Raw genomic sequence first — 27,486 nt, 5'->3', positions numbered from 1 at the left:
ACCATTTTCCCCATTATTTTCCTATCTTTTCAGAAAGTATTTCCTTCTCTTTTTGGAATGCAAGAAATGATCAAGTTTTCTTTCGTGATACTTACTTTTCGCGAACCAAACAAGGTCTTAAGAGATTAAGTATCCGAGGGAGAAGGGTGGGGTTAAAAAATAAAATCTATACACACAAACACATGTATCGCATTGGATGAAAAGTTTTTATTTTTTTATTATCTTTTGGACCACAGCAAATGCTTATTTAATGAGTGATGTAATAGAACAAATATTTAAGGGTCTTATAAAATAGTTGTTTAAAAAAAAAAAAAAAAAAAAAAAGAAAGAAAGAGGAAAGGATAAAATTGTCCAGAAAAGTGTGTGTGTGTGTGGGTGTGATAGGCAGTAGAGTAGGTGCCGCTGGTGCTGGTTTTGGTGTTTTGAGCAACGCAAAAGCCAATTTCGCTTTGCATAATCATCAGCACTAGTTCGAGTCGGTCAGCTGCCAGCCAATTCTTCTTATCTCTCATAAACTCAGAGTCATACTCATCTTCAGGTCTCTGTCTTTTCCACGTGATTATTATTCTATTCTATTATTAAATACCTTTTCGTCATGCATATGTATAAATTGATGTAGATGTAGATGCTCCTCCTCAACTCACATCCACTAGTCCTTGACTAACAACAATTATAAAGCTCTTGGCTTGTTCAATCAACCATTTAATTTAATTTAGGGATTGGGTGGTTCAATTTGGGTCAATTCTGAAATTCGAACAGCACTACTGCAAGTGCATGTTGTGTCTTTAACTAACAGGTATGGTGGTGTTTTGGATTCTGTGCTCAATAATCTTTGCATGATTGTATCCAGTAGGGGTGGTCAATTCTGGTCTGTTATTATTATGGCGGATCTCAACACCATTCTGCTACTACTACTACTAGTTGTGTATCTGTCATTCTGTCTGGTTGGAATTGGGGTTTCTTCATAATATAGCAAATGAGTAGCCAGATTTGGGGATTATGTTTCAGTCACCTTAAACCTTCCCTCTCCTGGAAAAAAAGTGTGCTAATTAGGTACTGCGTTTGCTTTTTGTTCGCTCACAATCATCTTTCCCTTTTTCTGCTTCCCCAATTATTGTCCTTCATAGTGGCAGTGGTTGTTAGGGTTTTAGCTAGAATTAAGGGTTCATTGGAACACCATTAATTCAAACTTCTCTCTACTTATCTCATTCTAGATGCAAACAATTGTGCTTCCTACTTTCTTTTGACCACCTCCAACTCCTGCATTCCCTCCTCTTGGGCTCTAATGCTGGACAAAGACCTGCATTTAGGGTATAAGAGAGTTGTGGGTTCACTTCCTAATAACTTAAGAATTTGGACATAGTGGTATACGCACAGCTTTTTTTTTTTTATTGAGGATGGAAATGGTGTCGAAATTTCTTTTATAGTTCATCACTTGGATTTTTTTGTACACTCTTTCATTGAGAAATGGTTTTTGATATAATTCAATGTGTTCATCTGTTCTATTGCATTGCAACTTTAAAGGGTGTAGCAGTATCATTTAGAAATTTGCTTCGGAGTTCCTCCTTTAATCTAATTATGTTTCACAGTAAAATGGGTCCAACTCATAAGTTTTCTGATATGCATTGCAGGAATTTACAATAACAGTCAACAGAGCTGCAAGATCAGATATTGAATTAGGAAATAAAAAATGAGTCAACCCAAAATCAAGCGTAGAGTGGGTAAATATGAGGTGGGAAGGACAATTGGTGAGGGAACGTTTGCAAAAGTGAAGTTTGCTAGAAATTCTGAGACTGGGGAACCTGTGGCTCTTAAGATTCTTGACAAAGAGAAGGTTCTCAAACACAAGATGGCTGAACAGGTATATATGTATTTGTTCTTGGTTGCAATTCACACACACATAGACAAACACTCACACACACTCTCTCTCTCTCTCCTGTGGATTTTTTCTTTTTATCATTGGGATGATAAAAACAATACATTACTATGTCAGTATTAGTGCTTGGCAGGTCAATTACATTTCTCAATTACCTTCCCATTAAAATAAAAAGGTTTTCAGATGTTGTTTTGGCAGATCAAATTTCATAACGTAGTTCTCACCCCTAGGGTAATGTAAATTAAGCTCAATAATATGTAATTGTCAGAAATTCTTCTTATTAGGGCTTGGCAAGTCAGTTATCACTTCTCAACTGCTTTCCCATATAAATCAGAAGACTTTTCAAATGTTCTTTTGGCAGAAAAAATTCCATGACTTGTTTCACACCCCTAGGGTGGTGTCATATGTTAGTTCAATAATAACATTGTGTACCAAGAGAGTGTTAGATGGTTCAGATTTTTTTATTTGATCGTTTTATTGTCATTTTCAAATACCTTTGGGGCGATCTGTCTCCGCAAAGCAATTTATAATGATCAGAACAGGATAAAAAAATCATGCAAGTATACTATAAGAAGTTGACTTGGTTTAAATCGAGGTCTGTTCTATGTGTTTTTACAGATTAAACGGGAAATAGCAACAATGAAGCTGATTAAGCATCCAAATGTTGTTCAGTTGTATGAGGTCTCTCTCTCTCTCTCTCTCTCTCTCTCTCTCTCTCTCTCTCTCTCTCTCACTCACTCTTTGCATGTGTGCATTTGTATTTTGCGCTTGTACACAGATGATGCACACACCATATCCACCTTGCAGGTTATCTACCTTCCCCTCTCTGTGCATTCATTTGCGATTGCACACACCATATCCACCTAGCAGGTTATCTCATGATAAAGTAATTTGAGGTTCACATCCAAAACCAATTGACAATGGATGGAGTGGCCCAAACCCTTATAAACCCATAGGCATGGTCCCATTTTTCCCATGTGGGATGTATATATTCTCAACATCTCAAGTACATGTTCTTAATTTTAAATGGTTATTATGCTATTGGGAAATATGACCAATTACTTCATTCTGGTCCGATCCTCATCTTGCACGATAGTGAATATAAAACAAACAGAAGGTTGGTATACATGATTGCTACTATTAAAAACACCACGTAGGTGATGGTATGAATGCGCAAGATGAGGCAATAGGCTGGAGGGCTGAGAAGGGATTACTTGCAGGGGAAAGACAACTTCATATAGGAATTAGTAAAACTAGCACAACATTTTGGTTGTTCCTCGACTTGATTTCCTTATACTACATTCTCTTTATGCATAATTTTATGCATTTTCAGGTCATGGGGAGCAAGACAAAGATATTTATAGTTATGGAGTTTGTTACTGGGGGAGAGCTCTTTGACAAAATTGTGAGTGCCTGAAGTCTCTGCCAGTTCATTTTTATACCCTTATCTGCTTTACTAGTCAAATAACACATTCAAATTATGACTGCTGTTTAACTATTCCAATTTATCATTGATTCTCCTTAATTATAAGTTGTGCCGCTCACTCATTTCTGTACATGGATGTCTTATTCCCGTTAGATTCAAGCTCTTCTGATTATTTATTAGAGCTTGCATATCTTCTGACGGAGACTTCTTTTGCTTTGAAGGTAAACAATGGTCGGATGAGAGAGGATGAAGCACGTAGATATTTCCAACAGCTTATTAATGCAGTTGATTACTGCCATAGCAGAGGAGTATATCACAGAGACCTGAAGGTATTTGACCTTTGCAGAAATTGATATCACCAATGACTAAAGGAAATTGATAATTAATAATCATTCATTTTCATGTCATTTCTTGCAGCCAGAAAATTTGCTATTGGATGCCTATGGGAACCTTAAAGTTTCTGATTTTGGATTGAGTGCGCTGTCTCAACAAGTCAGGGTATAAATAATAGTGTGAACTGCATTCCACTTGCTCTCACCATTCATCTTTAACTACCCATTTGTTCTGATAGATGTTCACCTTTGTTGTGTGGAAGTTCAACACACACACACACACACATCCTAAATTTGCAATTATTTTTACTTACATCTTCACTGTTTTTTTACATTTTATAAGAATTTCTGGAATTCAGAGCTGTTTGGTTGCAAAGAGGAAGACCTTTAGTATACCTTTGCGAGCTTTCACCCCTTCTGATTGTCAGTGTAGACTTTCATCACTGTCATAAACTTTGATGTACCTATTATTGTAATTAGCTTGGCATATTTTTCAAATTGCATCGTGCATATTGGGTCCTGCATTTTTTTCTTACTCTAAGATTGAATTGGCAGGATGATGGCTTACTTCACACTACCTGTGGAACTCCAAATTACGTTGCTCCTGAGGTGTGGATAATCGTTCATGCCAAGCTTTGTCTATGCATACGTATTTTTGTACGTTGTTGGTCCCTAATCCTAACTCAACCGTTTTTGCGTATAGGTCCTTAATGATAGAGGCTATGATGGAGCAACTGCGGACTTGTGGTCATGTGGAGTGATACTGTTTGTATTGCTTGCAGGTTACTTGCCGTTTGATGATTCTAATCTTATAAACCTCTATAAAAAAGTGAGCATTTGACTTATTCTACACTAAAACCATCTATCATTTCTTCATCCTCAGTTTTACATTTTTTCGTGCTCTGTGCAGATCTCAGCAGGTGAATTTACATGTCCCCCTTGGCTGTCGTTTGGTGCCATGAAACTAATAGCTCGAATTCTGGATCCCAACCCTATGACGGTAAGCATTTAAGCATTTTTTATTGATAAGCTTGTGGCTTTCCATACTGACTCTACTATCTGAAATCTGATGTCTACTATTGCTCCACTGTTTATAATACTTCCCTCTCACAATGATTAATAATCATGCGAAAAACATGTTCGTGCTAAAACCCAATGGTTCTACATACTGGTGATTAAAATGAGTTGGAAGTGACTGCAAGGTGTTTGATAGGATAGTAGTATTTGTTATTATGTACATCCTATATAAGTATGTATCTTTGGCAAACTATGACTTCATCCTTGCTTGAAGGATCAATGTTGCAACATTTCATTGTCGTAGTGGGGGTTCCCTTTTCCTAAGGGGGTTTTTCGGCTTTATGTCATAATGGTTCCATCTTTTTTTAATATACTTTATTTCATCCTATTCTTTTAGAGCTTACAAAGTAGGGGAGATAATTAAAGAAATCTACACATTAAGAGCTGAATTTTATGATAATATATATCTAGTTATTAGGCGAAAGAGAAGAAAAGTAAAAGAAATGATTTTTTTTATTTTTATTTATAATTCATCCCTATTTATTTTCCTTTAGTTTGATGTTCCATGATAGCTTCCTCCTTTGTAGATGTTTAATTTTAACATTCCCTTTTTCTTTGTAAATATTTAGAGGGGTGAGGCAGTTCTTGGAGACTTGCTTAGCTTCATATCCATAACAACCTGACTGTTTGGGTACTTTAAGCATGCATAATCCGACCTTTTTGAACATGTGCTGATAAATTTCCTTTACCTCATCGCTTTCTTCCCTTAACAACAAGAGAGCGTACGTTGCAGGGACATGCCTCAGTAATCTAGAATATTGTGAACTAAACAATAGAATTCAAACATTAACATCCATAACTGAAAACTCTCCATTACCAATTTTTAGTCTGGAAATTCCTAAATGTCTTCTCACCACCAATTCATCATTTAGTTACAATGAATTATTTCTTCTGTTCTATGGCAGCGTATCACTATTGCTGAAATTCTGGAAGACGAATGGTTCAAGAAAGATTTCAAGTCACTTATGTTTGAGGAGAAAGAAGATACAAACTTGGATGATGTAGAAGCTGTTTTTAAGGATTCAGAAGTATGTTGACATGCTTATATCCATAAAATTGAAGTTTCTTACATCTTTGGGTTATAAAGAATGTTAAAAAATTCATGAATTGCTGCTATTCTAAAAGTTTTATAACACAAGTTCTCGGTCTCATGACAGGAGCACCATGTAACAGAAAAGAAGGAAGAACAACCAGCAGCTATGAATGCTTTTGAGTTAATTTCAATGTCGAAGGGGCTGAACCTTGGGAATTTGTTTGATGTAGAACAGGTTAGCTTGTTAGAAGGCTTCTGGCTTTCATTAGGCACATCCATATTCCCATTACAATTTACAAGGACGAAAAGCTGAAATTTCAATTAGTCTTGGCTCAGCATTCTATGTTTTACATGAGAGAAAAAATGGTGTGATGAATGTCTGCAACACAGAATATGATGCAATAAGTGAATCCTAAAAAGCATCGAAGTGAAACCGTTCTTGTGTTTTTTTTCTTCTTCCTTATTTACTCCTTTTTGTTTTATTATTATTACTTTTTCTGTTTTTTTATTTTGTTTCAAATTTGCCCACAATTTGCAGGGTTTTAAGAGAGAAACAAGGTTCACATCTAGATGCCCTGCTAACGAGATAATTCATAAAATTGAAGAAGCTGCAAAGCCCCTTGGTTTTGACGTACAGAAGAAAAATTACAAGGTTAGAATTCATACAGGTGACATCCAGGTTTTGAATTGAGGAGTTTAGACTTCAGACTTTGTAATCTGTGTTTTGTTTTCTCAGTTGAGGCTGGAAAACATGAAAGCTGGGAGAAAGGGAAACCTTAATGTTGCCACAGAGGTACACGACAATGCCATTTAACTTCTTTAATAAATCACTATCAATCATACACCTTTCACGAACCCTTGCCATTGGTCAGATTTTTCAAGTTGCACCTTCTCTTCATATGGTTGAGGTCAGAAAAGCCAAAGGGGACACATTGGAGTTCCACAAGGTATCCTCTCTTGATTTTCATTTGTATATGTATATATACTTTGATGCCTGTTTCAGGTGTATATACTTGGTCATGAATCGTGACATATTACATGGATACTGGATGCTTGTTTTTCCTTGGTTCTTTTTATTTATTTATTTATTTTATTTACAAAAATCATTCTCTCTACTATTGTGATTTTATATTGCATATTGATTATTTACCCTGTAACTTTAGGGTTCTAATTATTGATGCTTATATCTCAAAAAGTAGGTTTAAGTTTCCTGTTCAAAATTTTCAATTATTTAATTTGTTTCACCCCGTGGTGATTAAAACTATCATATGGGTGATATAGTACTACAAAACCAGACATTCATTTTTTCTTTTTGTTCAGTAAGGCATTCAAATTTTTGAATACTAGTGCTACGAATGTGACATAATTTAATATATATCTTTCCTTGCAGTTCTATAAGAACCTCTCAATCTGCTTGGATGATGTTGTTTGGAAGACTGAGGAGGACATGCTAGAAATGAAATAAAATCAGCGTCATAATTGTAATCAATTTTGTCATGATGCTACATCACCGATTGCCTTATTGCTCTATATCTTCATTCTTTTTTTTTTGGTTTTTTTCCCCTTTTTTTTTTTTTTTTCTTGGGTGGCTTTCTTTTCTCTCTCTCTATATTTACAGCAACAGGTCCTGACTTGTGTTTTCCATGGTATAAATATCGGAAGGCATAAAACTCGAATCAAGGTGTAAATGCGTGTTTTTACCATTCAATACCTCATTGTCAGACACGAGAGATGATTATTGATAGTTCTCGTGCTTGTGGTTTTAGAATAGAACAATTTATTCGATGTTTATCGGTATACGGGGCTTTTGTTTCGTCATAATATAAAATATATTTTGCCAAACGTAGACAAACTTTGCAATTCATGCTCAACAAAGCAAACAGAATCATTAATATTGACTGCTGGAACTTGGGTATGCTGTCTTACAAACCTAGCTGCAAAAGAAGGGAAAGCCCTAAAATGGGTGCATTACGTAGCCTAACTGAAAAATGGTCTCTTTCAATAACTAGTACAAAAATAGTCTTTTAGGCTTCAGGAAAGTCCACAATACCATTATGCCCATCGTCATTCATTCGTATTTGAGGTAGTTTCGTGTCAAATCCATAGATGATCTTTGAGAGTCGACTTGTCAAATTTGCCAAAAGACAAGAGTGGGTATGTCTCAACAGCAAGAATGATCCATTTCAAAACATATCAAACAACAAAACAGGCTAGCAAAACAGAGCGAGATCGATTCCGAGCTTCTAAGAATTTTTTTTTTTTTTTTTTTGAAGATGTGGGCATGGGGTATTATGGACTTTTCTCAAGCTAGAAAAGCCATTTTTTGCAAGTTATTAATATATATCTATACTATTATTAAGAAAAGAGGGTTTTGTTAGCCAAAATCTAGAATTTTGATAGAAATGACTCTAAAAAATTAATAAACTTTGAGAATTAATTAAATCAGAATGATAATTAAGACATTTACAAAATATATTTTTATTAAATAAATAAATAAATAAAGTATCCACAACCCACTTTTCTGTCCATATTATCTTTTCTCTACAATAACTAACTCCGATTTTTTCTTTTTTATTTTCTGAAAAAAAATAATAATAACTTACACATGCAGAGTATGTGTGGAGAAAGACTAGTATATATTTATAGACTGCATAATCTGTCCATATTAGGGGTTTCCCTTCCATAAAGCAAGAGTATGGCTTTGTATAGGTTATGTTGGTGTGCTAGGTAGCCTTAGTGCGTTTTTATTTATCCCCACCCCAATTATCCTATGATATCAGTGAGATTCGAACATGTAGAGGTCATGGTGGAATCTAACTGATATCATAGGATAATTGGGGTGGGATAAATAAAAACGCACTAAGGCTACCTAGCACACCAACATAACCAATACCAAAGCCATACTCTGGCTTTATGGAAGGGAAACCCCTAATATGATATCAGTGAGATTCGAACCTGTAGAGGTCACATGTTCGAATCTCACTGATATCATAGGATAATTGGCTGAAATTTCAGCAGAATCACACCCAAAAGATGGACCACCCAAAACCTGTAGAAAAACAATTTACACTTCTAAAAATCAACACCATCCTCAACTCCTGGAGTCTACATGCTCCCCACAATCACGACTAACTTCACAACACATTAAACTTCATAACAAGTAAAACAAGTCCAACAGTTCCACAAAAATCAACAGAATATTCGAAACTTAACATATCTCCAAATACACAAATATAACTCCCAAATTCTAAAATATTAATCCCACAGGTTACTAGAGCAGTTTAAAGAAGGAAAAAGAAATCAAGGTACAACTATAAAAGTATAACTAAGTAACTTACAATATAAAATACAACAGCAACTGATGCTATGCCTCAACTCCTACTATGTCGAACTATCTAATCTGCAGACTGGGCATTTGAAACCAAAGGGCCCAGGTGAAAGTAATTGAAAACATTAGCGTGAGTGGACGAAAATCAATAATTGGAATAAATAGAAGTTTTTTTTTTTTTTTGAGAAGTAGATAATTTCATTACTTATCCATGGCCAGAAGGCACGTACATCATATGCTGTCTTACACCAAATGAAAGCCTAGATGGTCTAAGCTGTTAAGCACATAACAGGTAACCCTCATTGGGGAACATCTTTGAGCACAAAATTTAGACCTAGCATAAGGAGACAATCCAACAACTATCTAAACCCTTTCTAGAGTAACCCTAATTGCCAAGGACCTCAATTGGTGTACAATCAGAGAAACTAAACTTAAATAGAAATAGACTAGAATCAAATGCTAGGTATCGAACACGGGAGGCTTAGAGCTTTCCCTTGCCCTTATTCTTAGGGCTAATCTCATGAGCAGCTTCAACAGAAGGGTAAGTCAGACGCAAAGTCCCACTCAACTTCTTCTGAGGGCGAGGAAGTTTGTTCTTGCTTCCCAGAGGTCTTCCAACCTTCTTCTTCAGAATTCCTTGTTCACTCTCATTAACAGCTTCAATCAACCCTAGGGCCTCTGCTCGCAGTATGGGTATCTTACCACCCAGGATTGTCTTGAGTTTCTTTGGGGAGGGAGTGCAACCTCCAGTCCTGTTTCTTTTCTTATACACCTTAGGTTCCACTGGTGCAGTATGAACAGGTGGGCTAGATTCGGAATTCCTAACCTTGAAGGCCGAACCGGAAGCATCGGTCTCAACCTGCTCTGTCTGCTGAACTCCTATAGGTTCATCAGATTCCTCAGCAGCCATATCGGCCACGGAACTCGCAGATGGATCAACTGTTGATAATGATCTGTCTAGCTTTCGGATGACAGGCTTTTTCTTCTTGAGCAAGGTAGAGGAGAGTTGTGGGAGTTCTCGGCTGGCCTGGGCTGTAAAGGAGAAAGTTCCACCCGCAGTTGGAGGACCACCAAACGGTATAACCCTAGGGGTGGAGATGGCTGAGTTGGGTGCCAGACATTTGACCCCCGAATGCGTAAGCAGGCCGCATTGAGAACACCGACCTTTGAGATGCTCAAACTGAAACTTCAAGATTGGTTCAATCCATGTATCCAAGAAGATTGTACGCTCCAAGAGAATAGGTTTGGAGATGTCATGCATGAAGAAGATGCGCATTGATCCTTTTCGAAACTCCTTCTTGTCATAATCCAGGAAACCCCCCAAGAGATTCCCAATGAGGACAAGGTTATCAGGCTCTTCATACAGTGGGGGAATACCTGAAACCCTAGCCCAGATTCGAACATGTTTCATGGAAACTTCAGCAATGGGTAGAACTCCATCGTACTCCTCCAGGCAGACTGGAGCACGATCGAAACACCAAACTCCACCTTTGAGGACCTTATTTCGGTCTCGGGCTGATCCGAAAGAGAATAGGAATAGATTGTCAATCTTTTCCTGTACCTTAAACTCCTTTTCCACCATCTAAGTTCGAAGGAAGTGAGATTTGAAAGTTGCAGAATCCACAGGTTTGCAAGTGAGAGGTTTTCCAAGAAGAAAATATTGGGAGGATTTCTTCACTGGGCCTCCACCAATTTTTCCAAGGTCCGGGGCTTGACCACCCTCAGCAAGAGCCAAGGAGGCAGCAAAGCTAGCGGTGACGGCGTCGATGGAAGCCATGAAAGCGACGTGAGAGAAAGGCTGGGGGTAGGGAGCGGCAAGGAGGCCGCTTGTTTTGGAGAGAAAACCTAGTTGAGAGAAAATCTCGTCCTATACAAACTGAAATTTGGAATACATAACTTCTATGTATTAGTTTTTATATTTTATGTCTTCAATTCACGGGTATGCACTTATTGTATTTTTTCATGAGGACCAGGTTAAGAAAACTGATAAAAGTAGCGATGAAATAACTCTCTTTTCCAATATTCACGAGATACACTGCAGGTAAATGAGAACCATAACCTTGATCATTACAGTACTTGGTTCAACTATTATATCAAAGTACTGTGATGATCTAGATCGATCGATGACCAGAACCTTTTTTCCTCCATGGACTTTCTTTTTCCTTGTTTGCGGGGCAATCTTTGTCAATTGTGGCATTGGAGAAATTGTGCAACACAATGACTTCTTTTTGTCGTGCCCTTTACATATGTCAGTAGTGTCGGTATGTAATTTCGCTGGTATGAATAATCCTTATGTGGAATAGTTGGGACGGTTTAACTTCAACATGATGATCTTTTGTAACGCATGCATACTTTTGCAAATTGGAGCGTAGCTACGTGCATGTTGCTTTAGGATATATATTGATCTCGTGAAGAAAAAGAGAATTATCAGCCGATTCTATCTTAATCCTCTTTATATCTATCGTCCCATTCATAAACGATGGCTCCACATAGAGAAACCCGTACGTGAAAGAATTATCTAAATCAGCTACAATCCTATTGTGTTTTTCACGTGTTCGAAACTTCTAGTATGTACGTGTTGCGTGTATTAATCTCATTATCAACGCGTATGTGGATGAAGCATCGTCTGCGCATGCACTCGATGATATATGTTTCCATTATTATAATTGCAACTGAAGAAGATAATAATAGAAGAAGGAAGGTGCAGGGACTCAATATCTAGGCAAGCTGAAGAAGAAGAAGAAGAATTAATGGAGGTCCAAGTGTTGAATAGTATGACGGTTACTCCATTGGCGTTGTTTTTTATGATGGCTGCGGCTACAACAATGTTGAGTGCTCGCAGCTCCCCAGCACTTGAAACCTATGGTATTCATCACTATCACTATTTTAGTTGGTATGAACTATGATTATATAAAAATCTAGTTAGCTAGCACTACTACGAATTTCAAGCTTATACATGCACATGCATGATTAATGTACTTTAAGAAAGAATAACTGAGCATATGATCGGTTAATATTTATGTAGAAATATCAAACTTGAGTCCATACAAAGAATGTACCGAGTCTGGTTACAAGTGTGGTTGCACTAAGATTTGGCCACCGGATTTATCACTCTGTGTTTGCCTCGACTCCATCGACTCTGGTTCTGGTTCGTACGTAACTATAATGCTTCCATTAAATCTAATAGCATGATCAGATACTAATTGACGTGAACTTAATTTGCAGAAAAGGGTAGAGAAAAATCAGAATCCATGCCTTACAAAGAATGCATTCAATCTTGTGAAAGTGAACCTGCATGCGCTTGTACACTTATATATCCAACCCAGTTATCGAAGTGTATTTGCCTCCAACCCAAGCAACAAGGTAAGTAAAAACGTCCATCGAATTAATTAACAAGCTATATTTCAGTGCCTCATATATCTCTAATCTCCGCTGCAGCATTATATCTTAACTATCTATCATCATTAATTAATTAATCAATTTCAGAAAGTGCTTAGCTCTAAAATTCGCATGAATATGGTTAATTTGTTAATTACTTTAGTGACATCATGATAATTGGTTCATCTTAATTTTACGTATTGAAAAAGTTCGACAAAGATCAGGTGGCTCTACTACTCCAGTACTCCATACAGACGATGCGTTCAATCCTGTGAAACATGTGCTTGTACGCTTGTCTATCCACAAGAACTATCCGACTGCATTTGTCTTGATTACCCAGCATCTCAAAATTCTGGTACAAACCTCTGTGTGTGTGTATATGAAGGAGAATCTAGATAGGACATCCTTACTTTAAGAGTTTTACACTAGTAATAACATAAATTAATGATTTCAACCGTTGATCATTTATATTCTTATGAAAAAATTGTGTATACAAAAAATCTACCAAGATTACAGATCACTACTACAGAAATTGAAACAGACGACGGGCAAAAACTGTCGTCTGATATGGAGGCTGACCGTCGTATATCGAGGCGCCGTCTGATGAAGGTCGATTGTAGGGAACCGTTGTGTGAAGGGCTTGGCAGCATGCCGGCAGCCTATCGACAGCATGCCGGCAGCCTGTCGACAGCATTGGCTGTTGTGTACTATTCTTTAGACAACGGGCGATTTTAAAAACTGTTGTGTGATTGCGATTCAGATGTCGTTTTATTTTATGGTCATTGTGTGACTTATATTCAGACGACAGTTTTTATTTTGTAGCCGTCATAACTATTGTATACATTCGACAGTTCTTTTAGCAAAAAGTGTGGTGTGAAGACTAACAATTAAATGTATCTGTGCTTTAAGATGACACATTGAGCTTTTACAATTGTGTATAACATGTTGGTCAAGATATATAACAATCAAATTAATTCAAATCCCACCATATGTAAAATGAATTCAGTAAATTGATATCAAATAGGGAGTATTTCCCAAATATTCATACACAAATTTAAGAGGGTCATTTGTACATTTGTCTTATTTCTCTGTTTCTGTCGACTTTTGCTATTTTGTACATCATACAATGGCCGAGTACCCTTGCAGCTCCATGTCTACAAGTCGAGCTACTGTCTGTGATCCTTGGGACTAGTAAGAATGGGCAGCCCTTCTTTGAGTTCCAACTGATATCCCAATAACCATTCCAACAACAATTGAATAGATGCAGAAGTTTTCAATTGATGTTAAAAGCTGCAACCATCAAACAAACATTACTTTTTGTTTACATTTAGCATCGGTGAAATTGGTCATTAATACAATGTATAGAAATTGTTCCCATCTATTAATCCATAAGATTAGCTCATCTATGATTAATACATGCAAGGTGGAGAATGTGAAATAAACCTGCTGGAAATAGCTAACGTGTATTGTTTTCTCCACAATATCAGCTGACTTTCCAGAGAAAGTATGGATACATATTTTCTAATAATCATGTATAGCCTTGGCACATGCAAACATATGAAAATATAGGTCTACTTTTAGCATCTGCCTTCTCGATAAGGTATTAGCCAGTTTGGTTAGATCTTTTCCTTACTTTAATGAGGTCAAGAATGCAATTACCTGACTTGAGTTGCAAAGCATGGTTTCAGTATGTGCATAGAGTTCCTCTGACAATGAAGCATGATAGAGCCTTATATACTTTTTTTCCAACTACCTGAAGATAAGCAATCAATTCGAGTCACATAGATGTTTGATCATAGAAACTAGTAATTAACTTGCCAAAATATGCATCAATGCACACACAAACACATACATCCACGTGGAAGTACATGCATACAACATATGCCTTTGTATATGGAATTATGATTCATGACATATATGCATGGTAAAATGGTTCTGCACTTAAAAGTTAAAACAAATATGTTTCATGGGCACTAAAAATCTTAGTCTTCACAACAAATGGAGGTGTGCACATCTAGTATAAGTGAGGGTATAGTATGACTGCACATTGATAGAGCTGTAAGAGGACGTATGAAGTCTTTAGGTACCTTACTTTGTATAAAATATGAAGCTAGGTAGCAGCTTGACATATATAAAGAGACACTGATGCAAGAACAATAACAGAGAGATATTTAGTTAAAAGAAACAAAGAGAAAACTGCATCTTGATCCTACTTTCTTTCTTTTGTTTTTTTGTTCCCAACCAAATAATCCTGAGAAGATTGAAACCAAAACAATCCTATTTTTCTTTTCAGTAGATTAAAAACATCTAAGGCAACTACTTCCGACTGCAATCATAAAACAGATTTGCGAGTTCTGTAAGACAGTAAAAGTAATTAACTGCACTATGCCACTATGGGAACAATATAACAACACTTTTTACATGACCTTTACTTCTCCTCTTACCTTTCGTGATTTTGGAATGAATCAACCTCTTACTTTGATATTCTAGGACCATGCTTTTCAAAAGTACAGAAAACATCACAGACATAAACTAATGATATGGTTGGTACCAAGATGATTATATGCACCAAAGTAAAGCTCCCTCATAAGTGACAAAGACCTCAATATGCTAGATACAATTGATTACAGCGCCTTTATATTCACCACCATAATCTTAAAAATAAATAAGAAAGACCAATTTTTTCCCTATCAGATGTTCCTATACTTGCAGGACATAAAGTAATATATATATATATATATATATATATATATATATATATATATATATATATATATAAGCAGCTGTAAGCGTTCTGTATAACAAAAACCATGATCAAATAATTCCTTAACAGTGCTGATATCAATGGTATATGAACAGATCTACAACCGATTCATATTTATATGTTCAATTGAGCAATATTCCCTACAACCTACAAAACAAAATGTTTGATACATGATAGGAGCATTTTAATGCTACGTTTTAACTGCTATTTCCCTACATTTCCTGCGTTATTTCCTTAATAAAACTCTGTTAAGGAAAGTTTCCATTCTTTGATTGGGAAAGTTCCTAATTGTAGAAAGTTTCCGTTTTGTAGTTTCTATTTTCCATTTTTAGAAAGTTTCCATTTTAGTTTAGGAAAGTTTCCATTTCTTATTTTAGAAAGCTTCTATTTTCAGGTCTTTGGAATAAATAAGCTGAATTGAGTTCATAAATGGAAAGAGAAGCTTCATGAAGATGACATGGCAAGGAAATGACGTGGAAAATCAGAAAATATAATGGCAAGAGGAAATCAAGGAAGAGTTTTTAAAAAGGAAAATATATTTTCCTTGGGGATTAAATTTGCCGTGTAATACTTAAGGAAAAACAAGGTGACAACATGGGAATTAAAGATGATTGATTGAGGATTTCAAGGAGAGATTTTCTTGGGAGACTTTTATGGGAAGGAAATATTGTTGGAGGAATAATTTGGTGTGATTGCCAACGTGAAAATCAGAAATAATCAAGGAGATGACGCCAAGAGAGATTCAAGGGAGAAATAAAAGGAAAGAGAAAAAGGTGGAGACCAAGAAAAGCTGAAAACGTGTCTAGGTGCATCCCTAAATTCCCTAAAGGAATATTAGCCGAAATTCATGAAGAAAATCAGAATAATTCCAAGGAAATTCGGCAATTAAATATTAGGGAGGTATTTTAGAGAATTTTGATTGGTTGGAACACATCACACGGATTACTTCGCATTCTATGATTGGTTGGACTACATCACAAAGCTTACTTGGCGAATTCTCATTGGTGGAAGCTATGTGGAAATTTCTGATTGCTTTGTGAACCCTAGCCGTGCTCCTATATATACCCACCTCTTTGACGTTGAAAAAAGTTCCATATCCCTTAGAAAAATTCAGAAAAATTATATTGTTGCCGTGAGCTTCTCCCATTTTCTCTCCATCCTCTAAAGCAAGCCACAGAGTTCAAGCAAGGCCGAAGGGAGAAGAAGGAGCCGTGACTATTCCTCCACCATCCACCATTGAAGACTTGCTTTCAAGCTTCAAGGATCACAACGAAAATCATTCATCCTCATCTTCCATCCACGGTGTAATTCGACCTCTACTTTGTAACCTTTGTTTGAATTTCGTTGGTTTGTTTTAGTTGACATATATGTTTGAATGAATATTAATTTCTGGAATTTTATATGATTGAATGAAATTTTCAGATTCATATTATTGTTCTTCGAGAGTTGCTTATGTGGGTTTGTTTAATTAAATTTGCGTTATAGATAACTTTTGTATTTTAATCTTATGTGGTTGCAAACACTTAGGGTTTCGATATAATTGGTGCTAAGTTTAAGAACATGAAATCGACTTTTCGTTTTGTGTAAACTTGAATCAAAGTAGTAAAGGTTTTGTACAAAGATCGAATTTAATTAAAGAGAATTGCAATTAGGTGGACTTTTCCATACTAAGTTGTACACTTGAGTTGATAGCCTTTCTCTATGTGTAATGCGTTAAACATGACATGATTGACTAGCTTTCTAGGGTTTGATTGCATGTTTGATAGGATTAATCTAGGTGCTTTCGCTTAGGTTAATTAGCATTGAAAAGTAAAAAATGGGAATTCATTTGCTTTCGAATGTTTCACATGATCAACTCCTTTCTCATGACTTAGATGAACAATATTAGGGTTTGAATCAATTTTAATCATAAGTTTCGGTTTTGATCTTTGTTCTCTCATTCCATTCGTATTTTTATGTTTTTGCATTTTAATTGTTTTGTTAACCTAGTTTTATTTTCGAAAAACCAAAAACAAAATCCCCCATTTTCGTGTAAAATGTTTATAGTTGTGAATATATTTGTGAATATTATACTTTGTTTTAATTTTAATTGTTTAATTGTTTGACAATGACAGGTGTACCCTCAATCCCCGGAATAGAACGATCCCTATTTGCTTATACTACTAACGATATTTCAGGGTTAAATTGCGCGCTTGCAAAAAGCGTATCAATACACCAAGGCAAGAATATATACTTCAAGAAATCAAATATTGCAAAACTTAAAACTGAAAATAGTACCTGTATTGGAATGTACAAAAATGAGATAACATCAAGTTTCAGTATCTCCAAAACGGAAGTGCTAGCTTCTCTAAGCAGCTGAAACTTAATTCCAAAAATCATTGTCATGTAGAGGCCAAAATAATGATGAAAATAAATAAGATCACCAAAACCAATATAGAATTCAGCAGTGGCACAGTACATGCATAGCGTAATTCAATTTACCACAAGTCCACAACTGATGCAATTCAATTTACCAAAACAGATGCAGTTCTATTAATCAATTCCTATCCAAAACTGCCAAATTTCATTAATTCAAAACATATGCAGTTCTATTAATCAAGATAGGCAAAACTGCCAAATTTCATTAAACAAAAACATATACAATAAGCATTAAGCAAACTAGGAAAGTCCAAAACAGATACAACTCATACAAGAATCTCTGAACAGAACACCAATCAGAAACTTAAGAACCAGAACAGATGCAGAATCAGCTCGAAGAATCAGAGATTCAAAATGCCCAGCAACAGCAAGGCAGCAACTTAAACATTCTAAGTTTCTTACATTCATAGTTTCAAACTTTCAATTGAAGAATTAGCGAGTCAGCGACTCACCGAGCTTGAGCCTTGAAGAATCAGCGACTGACTGAGCTTGAAGAGTCGAACCCAGAATCTGCTTTGTTGCTTGACGGCTTCAGGAAGAGACCGAAGAGTTGAAGAGAGCAAACTGCAAACCAAGAGTGAAAAGTGAAAACCCAGAAATTCGTGAGAAAGAGAAACTCAGATTCATGAGAAATTCGACTCACTTGCTCAGTCGATGTGTTTTGTCGATGTGTGACCATGCTGGAGCCTGGAGAGGGAGAGAGCCAGAGAGGACAATGGCGATGGCGACTTCGTCATTTTGAAATTTGAACCCAGACTGAAGAGAGGCGATGGCAAGCGACGGAAGGAGAACCCTAATCTTCGAGACAGCGACTCACCGATTTGGGCATTTAGCTTTTTAAATGCCCAGAAATTACCCAAATCTCTTTCTCTTTCACTTTGTACAAAGCAAAAAACACACAGCCGATCTCGGAAATTGCAAGAGAGATAGTTGGATTTGATGTTGGCCTGAGCGCGGTCAGAATAGAGCTCGGAGTTGTTGAGGTCAACATCGATGAAGGGCTTCACTATTTCCCAGATCGAATAACCCATTAGGTTTTGGTCTGGGTTTTGTCGAGAAGAGAGAGAGAGAGAGAGCTTTGGTTGGGGTTTGTAGAAGAAGAAATAGGGTTTGACGAGAAAAGGTTTGTCGAGGGGGAGAGAGGTCGGGTTTTGCCAAGCAGAGGGAGTGCAGAGTGTGAGGCAAGTCGAGAGAGAGTTTTGGTTTTGAGTTTGGGTCTGTCGAGAGAGGGTTTTGATTTTGGTCTTTTGGGTATGTTTGTTCTTTTGTTTTACTCGAGTGTTAGGGTTTCAAACTCGACCCTATCAATTTGGACAAGGAATGACACAACAGATTTGTGTAAAAATGTGGTCTGAATGCAACCATTTAAATTTGAGGGTTTTCTCGTCTAATGTTTAATACCTATTAGGGGGGAATGTGGAGTTTGATATGAGATTTGGCACCACATACATGGCAGAAAATTTGCCACTCAATTTTTTTTTGATCATACAACGGTTCTATCCTTAAACGTCTTCTGAACTCATTCGTAATTCCTTATCAGACGACGGATTTTATAAAATCGACATCTAAAAAAATAAAAATCAATCAGACGACGGAAAATTGTGATGCGTCGTCTGATTCAATTTTTGTAGTAGTGGATATTTGGTCACCGGAAATTGTGTAAACAAATGTAGTCCATTAGATAAAATTAAAGCAAACATTGTGCTAATCAAATGGTTAAACATTTTCCGATTTGGCTAATTCTTTGTAGGATTCATATGTGTGTGGGTAACTAGAGAATGAGTGGTTTTGATTATTAAAATAGAGCTAAAATCATTTTACCACCCTGAACTTGATACCTAAAATCATTTGTGCCCTTAAACTTCTAATATGATCGCTTGTGCCCTTGTACTCTTCAATGTGATTGATTATAGCCAATCCTTAACTAATCCATCAATTTCTTCATATAGTGTTGCCCACTCAAACTAGATTTTGGCATTCAATCATGCAAGAACCACACCGTTACATGTCTAAAGCGAAAAAATGACCCTAAGTGGACTCTCATCATCACCAATTTATGGAGAAATTGATGAATTACTTTATTAATGGCTTTGGTTGATCATATTGGAGAGTATAATGGCATATGTGATCATAGAAATTTGGAGACACAAATGATTTCAGATGTAAAGTTCAGGGTCGTAAAATGATTTTAGCTCATTAAAATAAATGCTAAAAATAAAAACATCCTCACTTTTCAAGTTTAAGGAAGTTCTCTCTTGATCCTCCCTTAATTTTTGGCCATGCAAAGCCAACTTAATGAGGTAAAAGCGTAATTGGGTAATTTCGCATCAATGTGACGCACTAGTGATCCAACTTTTTGGCGCCCGATATATACCACGCTCCTTAATTTTCTTGCCTAAACTCGCACATCATATCGGCATGACATGAGTAGAGACGTTCACAGATGAGCAAATATAGAACAACCAACATTCATTTTTTCATTCAAAAGATTTTCAAAACAAATTGGTTTCATCAATTGTGGTATGACTATGCTGACATACAATAATAGCTAGGGCTGGCTGCGGCACGGTTGCCGACTTTTTTGGCGTCAGCCGAATACCGACCGAAAGCCCTCGGTTTCTCCAGAATTGAAACTGGTACCGTGCCGGAAGTTTCGGTTACTGAAACCTCGGTTTACCGAGTTAAACTGTCGGTATCGGTTGGTATTTTGACACACCGATCGTCGGAATTCGGAGGCGAGGAACAAAATCTGGCGATGATCCGGCGAAAATCCAGTAACAAAATATGCAGTTTTTTTTCATCTAAAGGTTAATGAGCCTCATATGAGTCATATCTATAAATCTTGAGGTTCATAACCCTTAGATCTATAAGCCAAGTGAAGAAATTGAGAGGAAGAAGAAAGAAAAAAAAGATGAAGAAGAAGAGATGAACCAGAAGAAGTGAAGAACAGTCGAAGAAGAAGAGATCTATTTGTAGATTTGATTTTTGATTCAAATCTAAGAAGGAAGAAAGGGAAGAATGAATAAGGAAAACGATGAGAAAATGGAGGAAGAAGTAATAGAATGGAAGAAGAACAGAAGTCAGAAATGAAGAGAGAGAGAAGAAGAAGGTTTCTGGAAGGAGAAGGAAGAATGAATTTACAGTCGTTTCGGGAAGAAATGGAAGGTGAAACCTTATTATTCTTTATGAGATTAAATATGTGCTTTTGCACAACTGGTCACAAGCCACCTTGTGGTCCAACGGTAAGTGGCTTGAGTTCTCATTGAGGTTGGCAAGTGTTCGATGCATGGCAAACGCAAAAAGGGTGGGAGTTTTTGGAATTAAACCAAAAACTTTTATTTCGGCTGGTTCGGTATTACCGAACCTCTACATTATGCAGTACCACTCCCGAGCCGAGTACCTAGCTAGCTTCGGTATGGTACTACCGGTACCAATCCACCGGCTGCCGTATTTGTCGGCGCCGACACCTCCGGTTCGGTCGGTTGCGGTAGGTTTGGTAATTTGAGCCAGCCCTAATAAAAGCTCCTTACAACGAGTTGGTTTAGAGCTTCAATTCATTTACTCCTAAACCACCCTTTGGTCGATAGCTAATTAGTCATACCATTTAATTTTCTGGCGTTTACTTGCATAGATAAATGGGCATGACAGCAGAGACCTTAACAACATGTACAAATATTAACAGCGGACAGTGGTATTTCATCTACAATTTTTCCAAACTGTACGTAAGAACTAATGGCTTCACCTACCATGGCCTGACAGGTATTGAATTGATTTAACTCTCTTCGATCACTTGGCTCACCAGTGTGGTTCTCGGTGGTGTGGCTAAACGGCAAGAATTAATGGAAATGGAATTGTGGTTTTGTGATGTCGGCCGAAGAGAGAAGATGGATGGTATTAATTATGGATGAGTGTGTGGGGCAATTGAGAAGAATGGAGAGATAAGGTGGAGCTGATACGAGATAAGAAAAGAGAAAATAACAAAATGAAAAATAAAAGAAAAAAAGGAGAAAGCTGTGCGCGTGAGGAAGAAGGAAAAATGAATGGAAAACTAATGCTGACATTAGCAATGATCAGATTTTTTTTTTCTTTTCTTTTCTTTTCCTTTTCCTTTTCTCTTTTTGTTTTTTTTTTTTTTTTTCTTCTCATATCTTTTATCTTCTCCATGATTAACCATAGATGTACAAATAATTCGACATTTCCTGATCGAGTACGTACTAACCAAAGGATAAACACATGTCATAGTTAATTAAGCACGATGTTGATGCCATTGAATCGAACCAATAAAAAATCAACTAATGATGAGGACTAATTTGATACAAATGCACCTCAAACATTACCAACGTTGAAAAGAAATGAGAAAGGGAGGTTTTCGTACTGTTGACTTTTCAGTGAGTCATAATATGTTAGTTACCTAACCTATTTAGAGAGCATGGATTCAAATCTCACCAGCATCAAAGTAGGGATGACAAAAATTCCTATCGTGTAGGGTAACTATTAGTAAGGCTACCCATCAGATATTCCACCCTGATGGAGATGAATACGGGTTAAATCGGGTAATAGGATAATTTAAACGAATTGTTGTATAAGAAACTGTAAATAACTATTAAACATAATTCTACTAATATATAAAAAAGTCAAATTCTTTAATATGTTTTTTATTTTTATTTTTGAATCAAGCCCTTGGGGCAAAATAATATATTCATCACAAGCCAGAATAAGCTGTTACATACCCTTCCGCTGCTATTTATAGACAGATCGACAAAAAGATAGTGGAGTACCCACAATGGTACATAAAAATAGACCTACTCATTATACATTCAAATACGCAGAGGTACCGGGGATTCTCCATTACTACTACGCCAGAGGCGCTAGAAATCTAGATTCCTGATACAAGAAAAATTATTGTAATTAGACAAAAAGCTAAAAACATAGGGCTAGACTTAGGGCCAAAAACCCCAGCCCAACATATCCAGATCCAAGAAGCTCCAAGGGAAGGCCCACTCAAAAGCCCAACAGGCCTGGCTTGGCTCCAGCCCAGCATCCATCGAACACGATGCCCAACGCGCAGTTCCAGCATAGCTCCATCGACGCACGTCACCTTGACCGCTCCGCCATGATCTCTGCCGCCACGGAGCAAACCCGCTATCTAAGATTGGGGATGGTATTGTGATCTCCATCCCCAAACCTGCCCTAATAATATATACATATATTTAATTTATATATATATATATATTAATTTATTTTTTATAATATAAATCACAAATATATACATTTACTACTTTACTTTAATGGCTACACTTTTACAATAAAAAGGCACCGTATAAACCCTAACTTCATAAACAACAACCCAACCGTTCCTATCGTTCTCTCTTTGTCTCTTTTGATCTATATCTTCTCCCTTATTGACGGCAAATTCTTCCACTAGCAAGAAAAGTTTTTCTGCCACAAAGGTAAAGTCTCATTCTTCTATTTTTTGTTCTTTTATTAAAGATAACTTGAATTTTTACTGACCTTGTTTTTCATTCAAATAAAATGGGCATGCTATGGAGCTTAAGTTGAGAGATTGATTGTGGAGATTTTTGTTTATTGTTTAGGTTTTTTGTTTTTTATCGAGACTTTTTGTTGTTTACTAAGATTGGGATGAGGAACTTCTTGAATTTTGCACTCACTGAATTATGATTTATGAATTTAATCATGTTTAATTTTATTTGTTGTAGATTTTGATTTAAAAAAAAAAAAGCAATATGAGAAAAAAATTATTTTATTTATTAAATTCTTATTAGAGATTTGAGGTGAGTTTGGAGGCCTAATCCCTATTGGGGATGGGGACGGAGAATCCTCAATATATATTTATTGGGAATTGGGGCGGAGATGACGGTGGAGAATGAACTCGAGGATGGAGATGGTCCTGTAATCCCTACCCTAACATATCATATGGGCATGACATGAGTAGAGACGTTGACAGATGAGCATATACTGCGGTGCCTAGCTAATTGGTTTCAACAATAATAGTCATCTTTTTTTATTTAAAAGATTTCCAAAACGAATTGGTTTAAATAATTGTGGTATGACTATGTATCTCTAACATATAATAAAACTCCCTCAAGCGGGTTGGGTCCGGGCTTCAATAGTTCAGTAACTTTAATTCATGTACACAGTGCACCAAAACCACGCTTTGGTCGATATATAGCAAGTTATTGATACCATTTAATTTTCTGACGTTTACTTACTTATATATCATTGGGCATAAAAGTAGAGACGTTAACACATGCATAAATATTAAAATATGTAACAGCTGATAAAAGTTTTCCAAACCGTACGTACCATGGCCTGACAGGTACTGAAATTATTTAACTCTTTTCACTTGGCTCACCAGTATAAATAATGGTCAGTTCCACTCATGCTTCTCATGCAGAGGCAGCTACTGGTGCAGTAGTACAGTTGAGCGAGAGTTAAGCTTATCAGAGTCAGATATGGGGCTTCTGGGAATCTGGGTGGCCATTCTCAATACGCCTTGTGCATATTTCTCAGGGAGGAACTGGAATTTACTTGACCTAGTCACAGCAGCGATGTTTGTGTCGATCCATGTTCTTTGTTTATTTGCGCCATTTCATTTCAAATGGTCTGCGTTTTTCCTCATGGTGGCTCTCGGTTATGCCACCGGCTTGGGAATAACTCTGTCTTACCACAGAAACCTTGCGCACAGGAGTTTCAGGCTTCCCAAGTTTCTCGAGTACTTGTTTGCCTATATCGCTGTTCTTTCAGCTCAGGTACGTACCTACCAACCTGCTATGGCTTAGCTACAACACGTACACATAAATTTATTTTCGAGGTTTTATGTGCAGCGCGGGCTGTGTGCCAATTTTGCTACTTCCCTTCATGAAAATCCCATTTTTTGAATGAGGATCAAGTTCACATATTTACTTTTGGTTTAACCTAGCCTACTTCAAATTAACTATGTAACATATTACTATGAAAGTTTTCATGAGTTGTATATTTAGGGTTTCTAAATTGATACGTAACAACTTGGCTCTGGTTTTCCAGGGAAGTCCAATTGACTGGGTGAGCACACACCGTTACCACCACCAGTATACAGATACAGAGAAAGATGCTCATAGCCCTCTAAAGGGTTTTTGGTTTAGTCACATGGGATGGATTTTGGATAGCAATACGCGGTTCAGAAGAGTATGTAATTAATTTACAAATGCATACACCAAATGTTTTATATAGTATTACGTACCTGCACATTTTTCTTTTACCCTTTACATATATTTGCAAAGTTAATTTATTAAATAAATAATTTGCAGTATGGAGGACTGAAAAATGTTGAAGATTTGAAAAGGCAGCCATTCTATAGGTTTCTTCATCATACGTTCTTTTTACACTCATTTATTCTTGGAGGAATTCTATATGTCCTTGGTGGGTTTCCCTTCATCGTTTGGGGAATGGTTCGTGAGATCATTTTTAAAATTTTTTTTATTATTTTCGACCAAAAGAAATATTTAGGATTAAATACTTGTTATTCCTCATACTTTTCCCTGAAAAACAGTTTGGTCCCTCGCCTTTTAAATTAAACTGAATAGTCCTTATTCTCTCAAATTCTCATATAACAAGTCCAAAATGATCCGAAATGACTATTATGCCCCTAATTTTGTATTTTTATTATTATTTTTATTGTTTTCTCTATTTTTTTAAATTTTTCTCCCTTTTTTTTATATTTTCTCTCTCCCTCCCTCTCTCCCTCTCTCCTGGCCGCACAGTCTCTCTCTCTCCCTCGACCTCTCTTCCTCGGCGGCGGGATATGGATCCCTGTCTTCACTTGGGGACGGTTTCGAGGGTCTAATTTCGGCTTCAGTCCCGGACGTTCGGTTTCGGATCACTGCAAACACGAATAAGAGACCAGCAAACATAAATGCAACTGCTATTGATATTCCGAGAACCAGACCGGTTTTCTTGTGCCTTGTTGGAGAGGGCGGAGACAGCACCACCGCTCCTTGTGACTGTGCACTCTCCCCTAAAGGCTCCGACGATCCCGGCGAGGTGGCATTGTGGGATTCAAAGAAGGGTGAGCGTGAGCTGCAGGCTGGAGAGGGAGGAGAGGTCGGGGAGGGGACCGGAGAGGGAGTTGTTGTGGAGGCTGAGGACGCGGAGTTGGTCGAGGCGGGAGCGGGTGTGGGGGGCGAGGGTGCCGCGGAGGGAGAAGGACTGGAGGACGAAGCGGACGACGCGGCCCTGGGCGCATTTGACGCCTTGCCATTGGCAGTAGTCGAAGGGCTCGTTGAGGGTGTAGAGGAGGCGGTTGTCAAGGTCGGAGTGGGACTTGAAAGAGAGGAAGCACAAGAGCACCATTAGTTAAAAAAATAAGAGAAGAAGAAGAGAGGTCGAGGGAGAGAGAGAGACTGTGCGGCCAGGAGAGAGGGAGGGAGAGAGAAAATATTAAAAAAAGGGGAGAAAAATTTTAAAAATAGAGAAAAAAATAAAAATAATAATAAAAATAGAAAATTAGGGGCATAATAGTCATTTCAGATCATTTTGGACTTGTTATATGAGAATTTGAGAGAATAAGGACTATTCAGTTTAATTTAAAAGGCGAGGGACCAAACTGTTTTTCAGGGAAAAGTATGAGGAGTAACAAGTATTTAATCCAAATATTTATCATTAAGAAATCCTTTGTTGCAATTTCATTAAGAAGTTCTTATATTAATTAAACTAATTAATTAAATCATTTCATCAGGGAGTGAGGATGGTAATTGTTTTCCACAGCACTTTGCTAGTAAATTCGGCTGGCCACACATGGGGGTATCAAGCATGGAATACCGGTGATCTATCTAAGAACCTTTGGTACGTAATACGAACATAATGAAGGGTCTTTAATTAAGTAATCACGGTTCATTAATATTTTTAGATTTGTGATTCACTGTACATGTATCTTCATGTTTAACTCTTGAATTAGGTGGTTAGGATTGCTTGTACTTGGAGAAGGGTGGCACAACAACCACCACGCTTTCGAATACTCGGCTCGACAAGGCCTCGAATGGTGGCAGATTGACGTGACTTGGTACGTCATAAGATTTCTTGAAGCTCTAGGGTTGGCAAAAGATGTGAAACTACCATCCGAAGCTCATAAGAAACGCAAAACTTTAGAGACCAGAACAACCGTCGCTTCTCATGAAATAAGCTACGAAGATTAATTAGTTTGCTTAATTTGCTATTAATTAATTATGTGATATGGATAGCTACGCACTACCCGCTGAATCTTAATTTTCTACTTTATGTATGTTCTGGTGAATAAAATTCTTGCATGTAATGCATGGTCAGTTTGTACTATAGCTAATAATGGAAATCGGTTTTGTTGCATTAATACATTCCACTCGGGCCGCGTAACACCAATCACCAGTCTCTTTATGGTTTAAGATTTGGGATTTTGTCTATTTACCCCATTTATAGGGATTTTTTTCCCACTTACCCCATTAAGTTTTTTTAATTCCCTCTTACCCAATACACTCTAACGGAGTCTTCCCTAATACCCCATTAAGATTTTTTTTTTTGTTTTTAATTTTTTTTTAATACCATTTTACCCCTCACCTCTTTGTTACTTAAAGAGAGAGAGAAAGAGAGAGAAAATGGAAGAGAGAGAAACCATAGGAGACTTCGCCGGAGCCCATCACCAGCCGCCGGAATCGGGCAAACCTTCGCCGGAATCCGGCCAATTTTCGCCGGAATCCGGTCACCGGTCGTCGGATTCCGGCCAACTTTCGCCGGATTTCGGTCACCGGCTGCCGCCCATCGGACATTTCAGAAAACCTCACCGGAAATGTTTATTACCCTAATACACATCTATTGCCCACCAATAA

At 37.1% G+C, this 27,486-nt stretch overlaps 2 protein-coding genes and 1 long non-coding RNA gene across 7 annotated transcripts; 2 read left to right on the top strand and 1 right to left on the bottom strand.

The window, feature by feature from the left end:
- Nucleotides 1-370: 370 nt before the first annotated feature.
- On the top strand, nt 371-7,541 carry LOC133731846 (CBL-interacting serine/threonine-protein kinase 3). Of its 3 annotated transcripts, XM_062159274.1 has the most exons (16): nt 371-538; nt 626-796; nt 1,632-1,861; nt 2,495-2,557; nt 3,210-3,281; nt 3,524-3,631; nt 3,720-3,800; nt 4,190-4,243; nt 4,338-4,463; nt 4,545-4,634; nt 5,617-5,739; nt 5,869-5,979; nt 6,283-6,396; nt 6,481-6,537; nt 6,617-6,691; nt 7,135-7,541. In XM_062159274.1, exons 3-16 carry the CDS (start codon nt 1,691-1,693, stop codon nt 7,207-7,209), a joined length of 1,320 nt encoding a protein of 439 aa, XP_062015258.1. In that variant the 5' UTR covers nt 371-538; nt 626-796; nt 1,632-1,690; the 3' UTR covers nt 7,210-7,541. The 3 variants fall into 3 exon arrangements, with proteins under 3 accessions (XP_062015258.1, XP_062015259.1, XP_062015260.1); XM_062159275.1 differs by lacking the exon at nt 626-796; XM_062159276.1 differs by lacking the exons at nt 371-538; nt 626-796 and adding an exon at nt 933-1,053.
- Nucleotides 7,542-13,442: 5,901 nt separating this feature from the next.
- LOC133734156 (uncharacterized) lies at nt 13,443-18,895 on the bottom strand. Of its 3 annotated transcripts, none has more exons than XR_009858119.1 (5): nt 18,276-18,895; nt 18,035-18,196; nt 17,492-17,575; nt 14,110-14,203; nt 13,443-13,740 (listed from the first exon to the last, which is right to left on the bottom strand). It is a non-coding gene; the product is annotated as an uncharacterized LOC133734156 (long non-coding RNA). The 3 variants fall into 3 exon arrangements; XR_009858118.1 differs by having other exon boundaries at nt 18,085-18,196; nt 18,276-18,891; XR_009858117.1 differs by having other exon boundaries at nt 17,492-17,569; nt 18,085-18,196; nt 18,276-18,889.
- Nucleotides 18,896-24,037: 5,142 nt separating this feature from the next.
- LOC133733057 (palmitoyl-monogalactosyldiacylglycerol delta-7 desaturase, chloroplastic-like) lies at nt 24,038-26,995 on the top strand. Its single transcript, XM_062160668.1, has 5 exons — nt 24,038-24,402; nt 24,677-24,817; nt 24,940-25,080; nt 26,367-26,473; nt 26,586-26,995. Exons 1-5 carry the CDS (start codon nt 24,106-24,108, stop codon nt 26,821-26,823), a joined length of 924 nt encoding a protein of 307 aa, XP_062016652.1. The 5' UTR covers nt 24,038-24,105; the 3' UTR covers nt 26,824-26,995.
- Nucleotides 26,996-27,486: the final 491 nt, after the last annotated feature.

The sequence above is a fragment of the Rosa rugosa genome, chromosome 2, assembly GCF_958449725.1.
Source record: "Rosa rugosa chromosome 2, drRosRugo1.1, whole genome shotgun sequence".
NCBI classification, from domain to species: Eukaryota; Viridiplantae; Streptophyta; class Magnoliopsida; order Rosales; family Rosaceae; genus Rosa; species Rosa rugosa.
This window is presented reverse-complemented; position numbering and strand designations above follow the sequence as displayed.

What these genes read in the sequence shown, in the direction of transcription:
- LOC133731846 (XM_062159275.1), top strand. Translation starts at nt 1,691, where the DNA reads ATGAGTCAACCCAAAATCAAGCGTAGAGTGGGTAAATATGAGGTGGGA. An exon ending in TTATAAACCTCTATAAAAAA is followed by an intron (nt 4,464 to 4,544) that starts GTGAGCATTTGA and finishes TGCTCTGTGCAG; the next exon opens with ATCTCAGCAGGTGAATTTAC. An exon ending in ACCTTAATGTTGCCACAGAG is followed by an intron (nt 6,538 to 6,616) that starts GTACACGACAAT and finishes GCCATTGGTCAG; the next exon opens with ATTTTTCAAGTTGCACCTTC.
- LOC133733057 (XM_062160668.1), top strand. Translation starts at nt 24,106, where the DNA reads ATGGGGCTTCTGGGAATCTGGGTGGCCATTCTCAATACGCCTTGTGCA. An exon ending in GCAATACGCGGTTCAGAAGA is followed by an intron (nt 24,818 to 24,939) that starts GTATGTAATTAA and finishes AATAATTTGCAG; the next exon opens with TATGGAGGACTGAAAAATGT. An exon ending in CCTTCATCGTTTGGGGAATG is followed by an intron (nt 25,081 to 26,366) that starts GTTCGTGAGATC and finishes TCATTTCATCAG; the next exon opens with GGAGTGAGGATGGTAATTGT.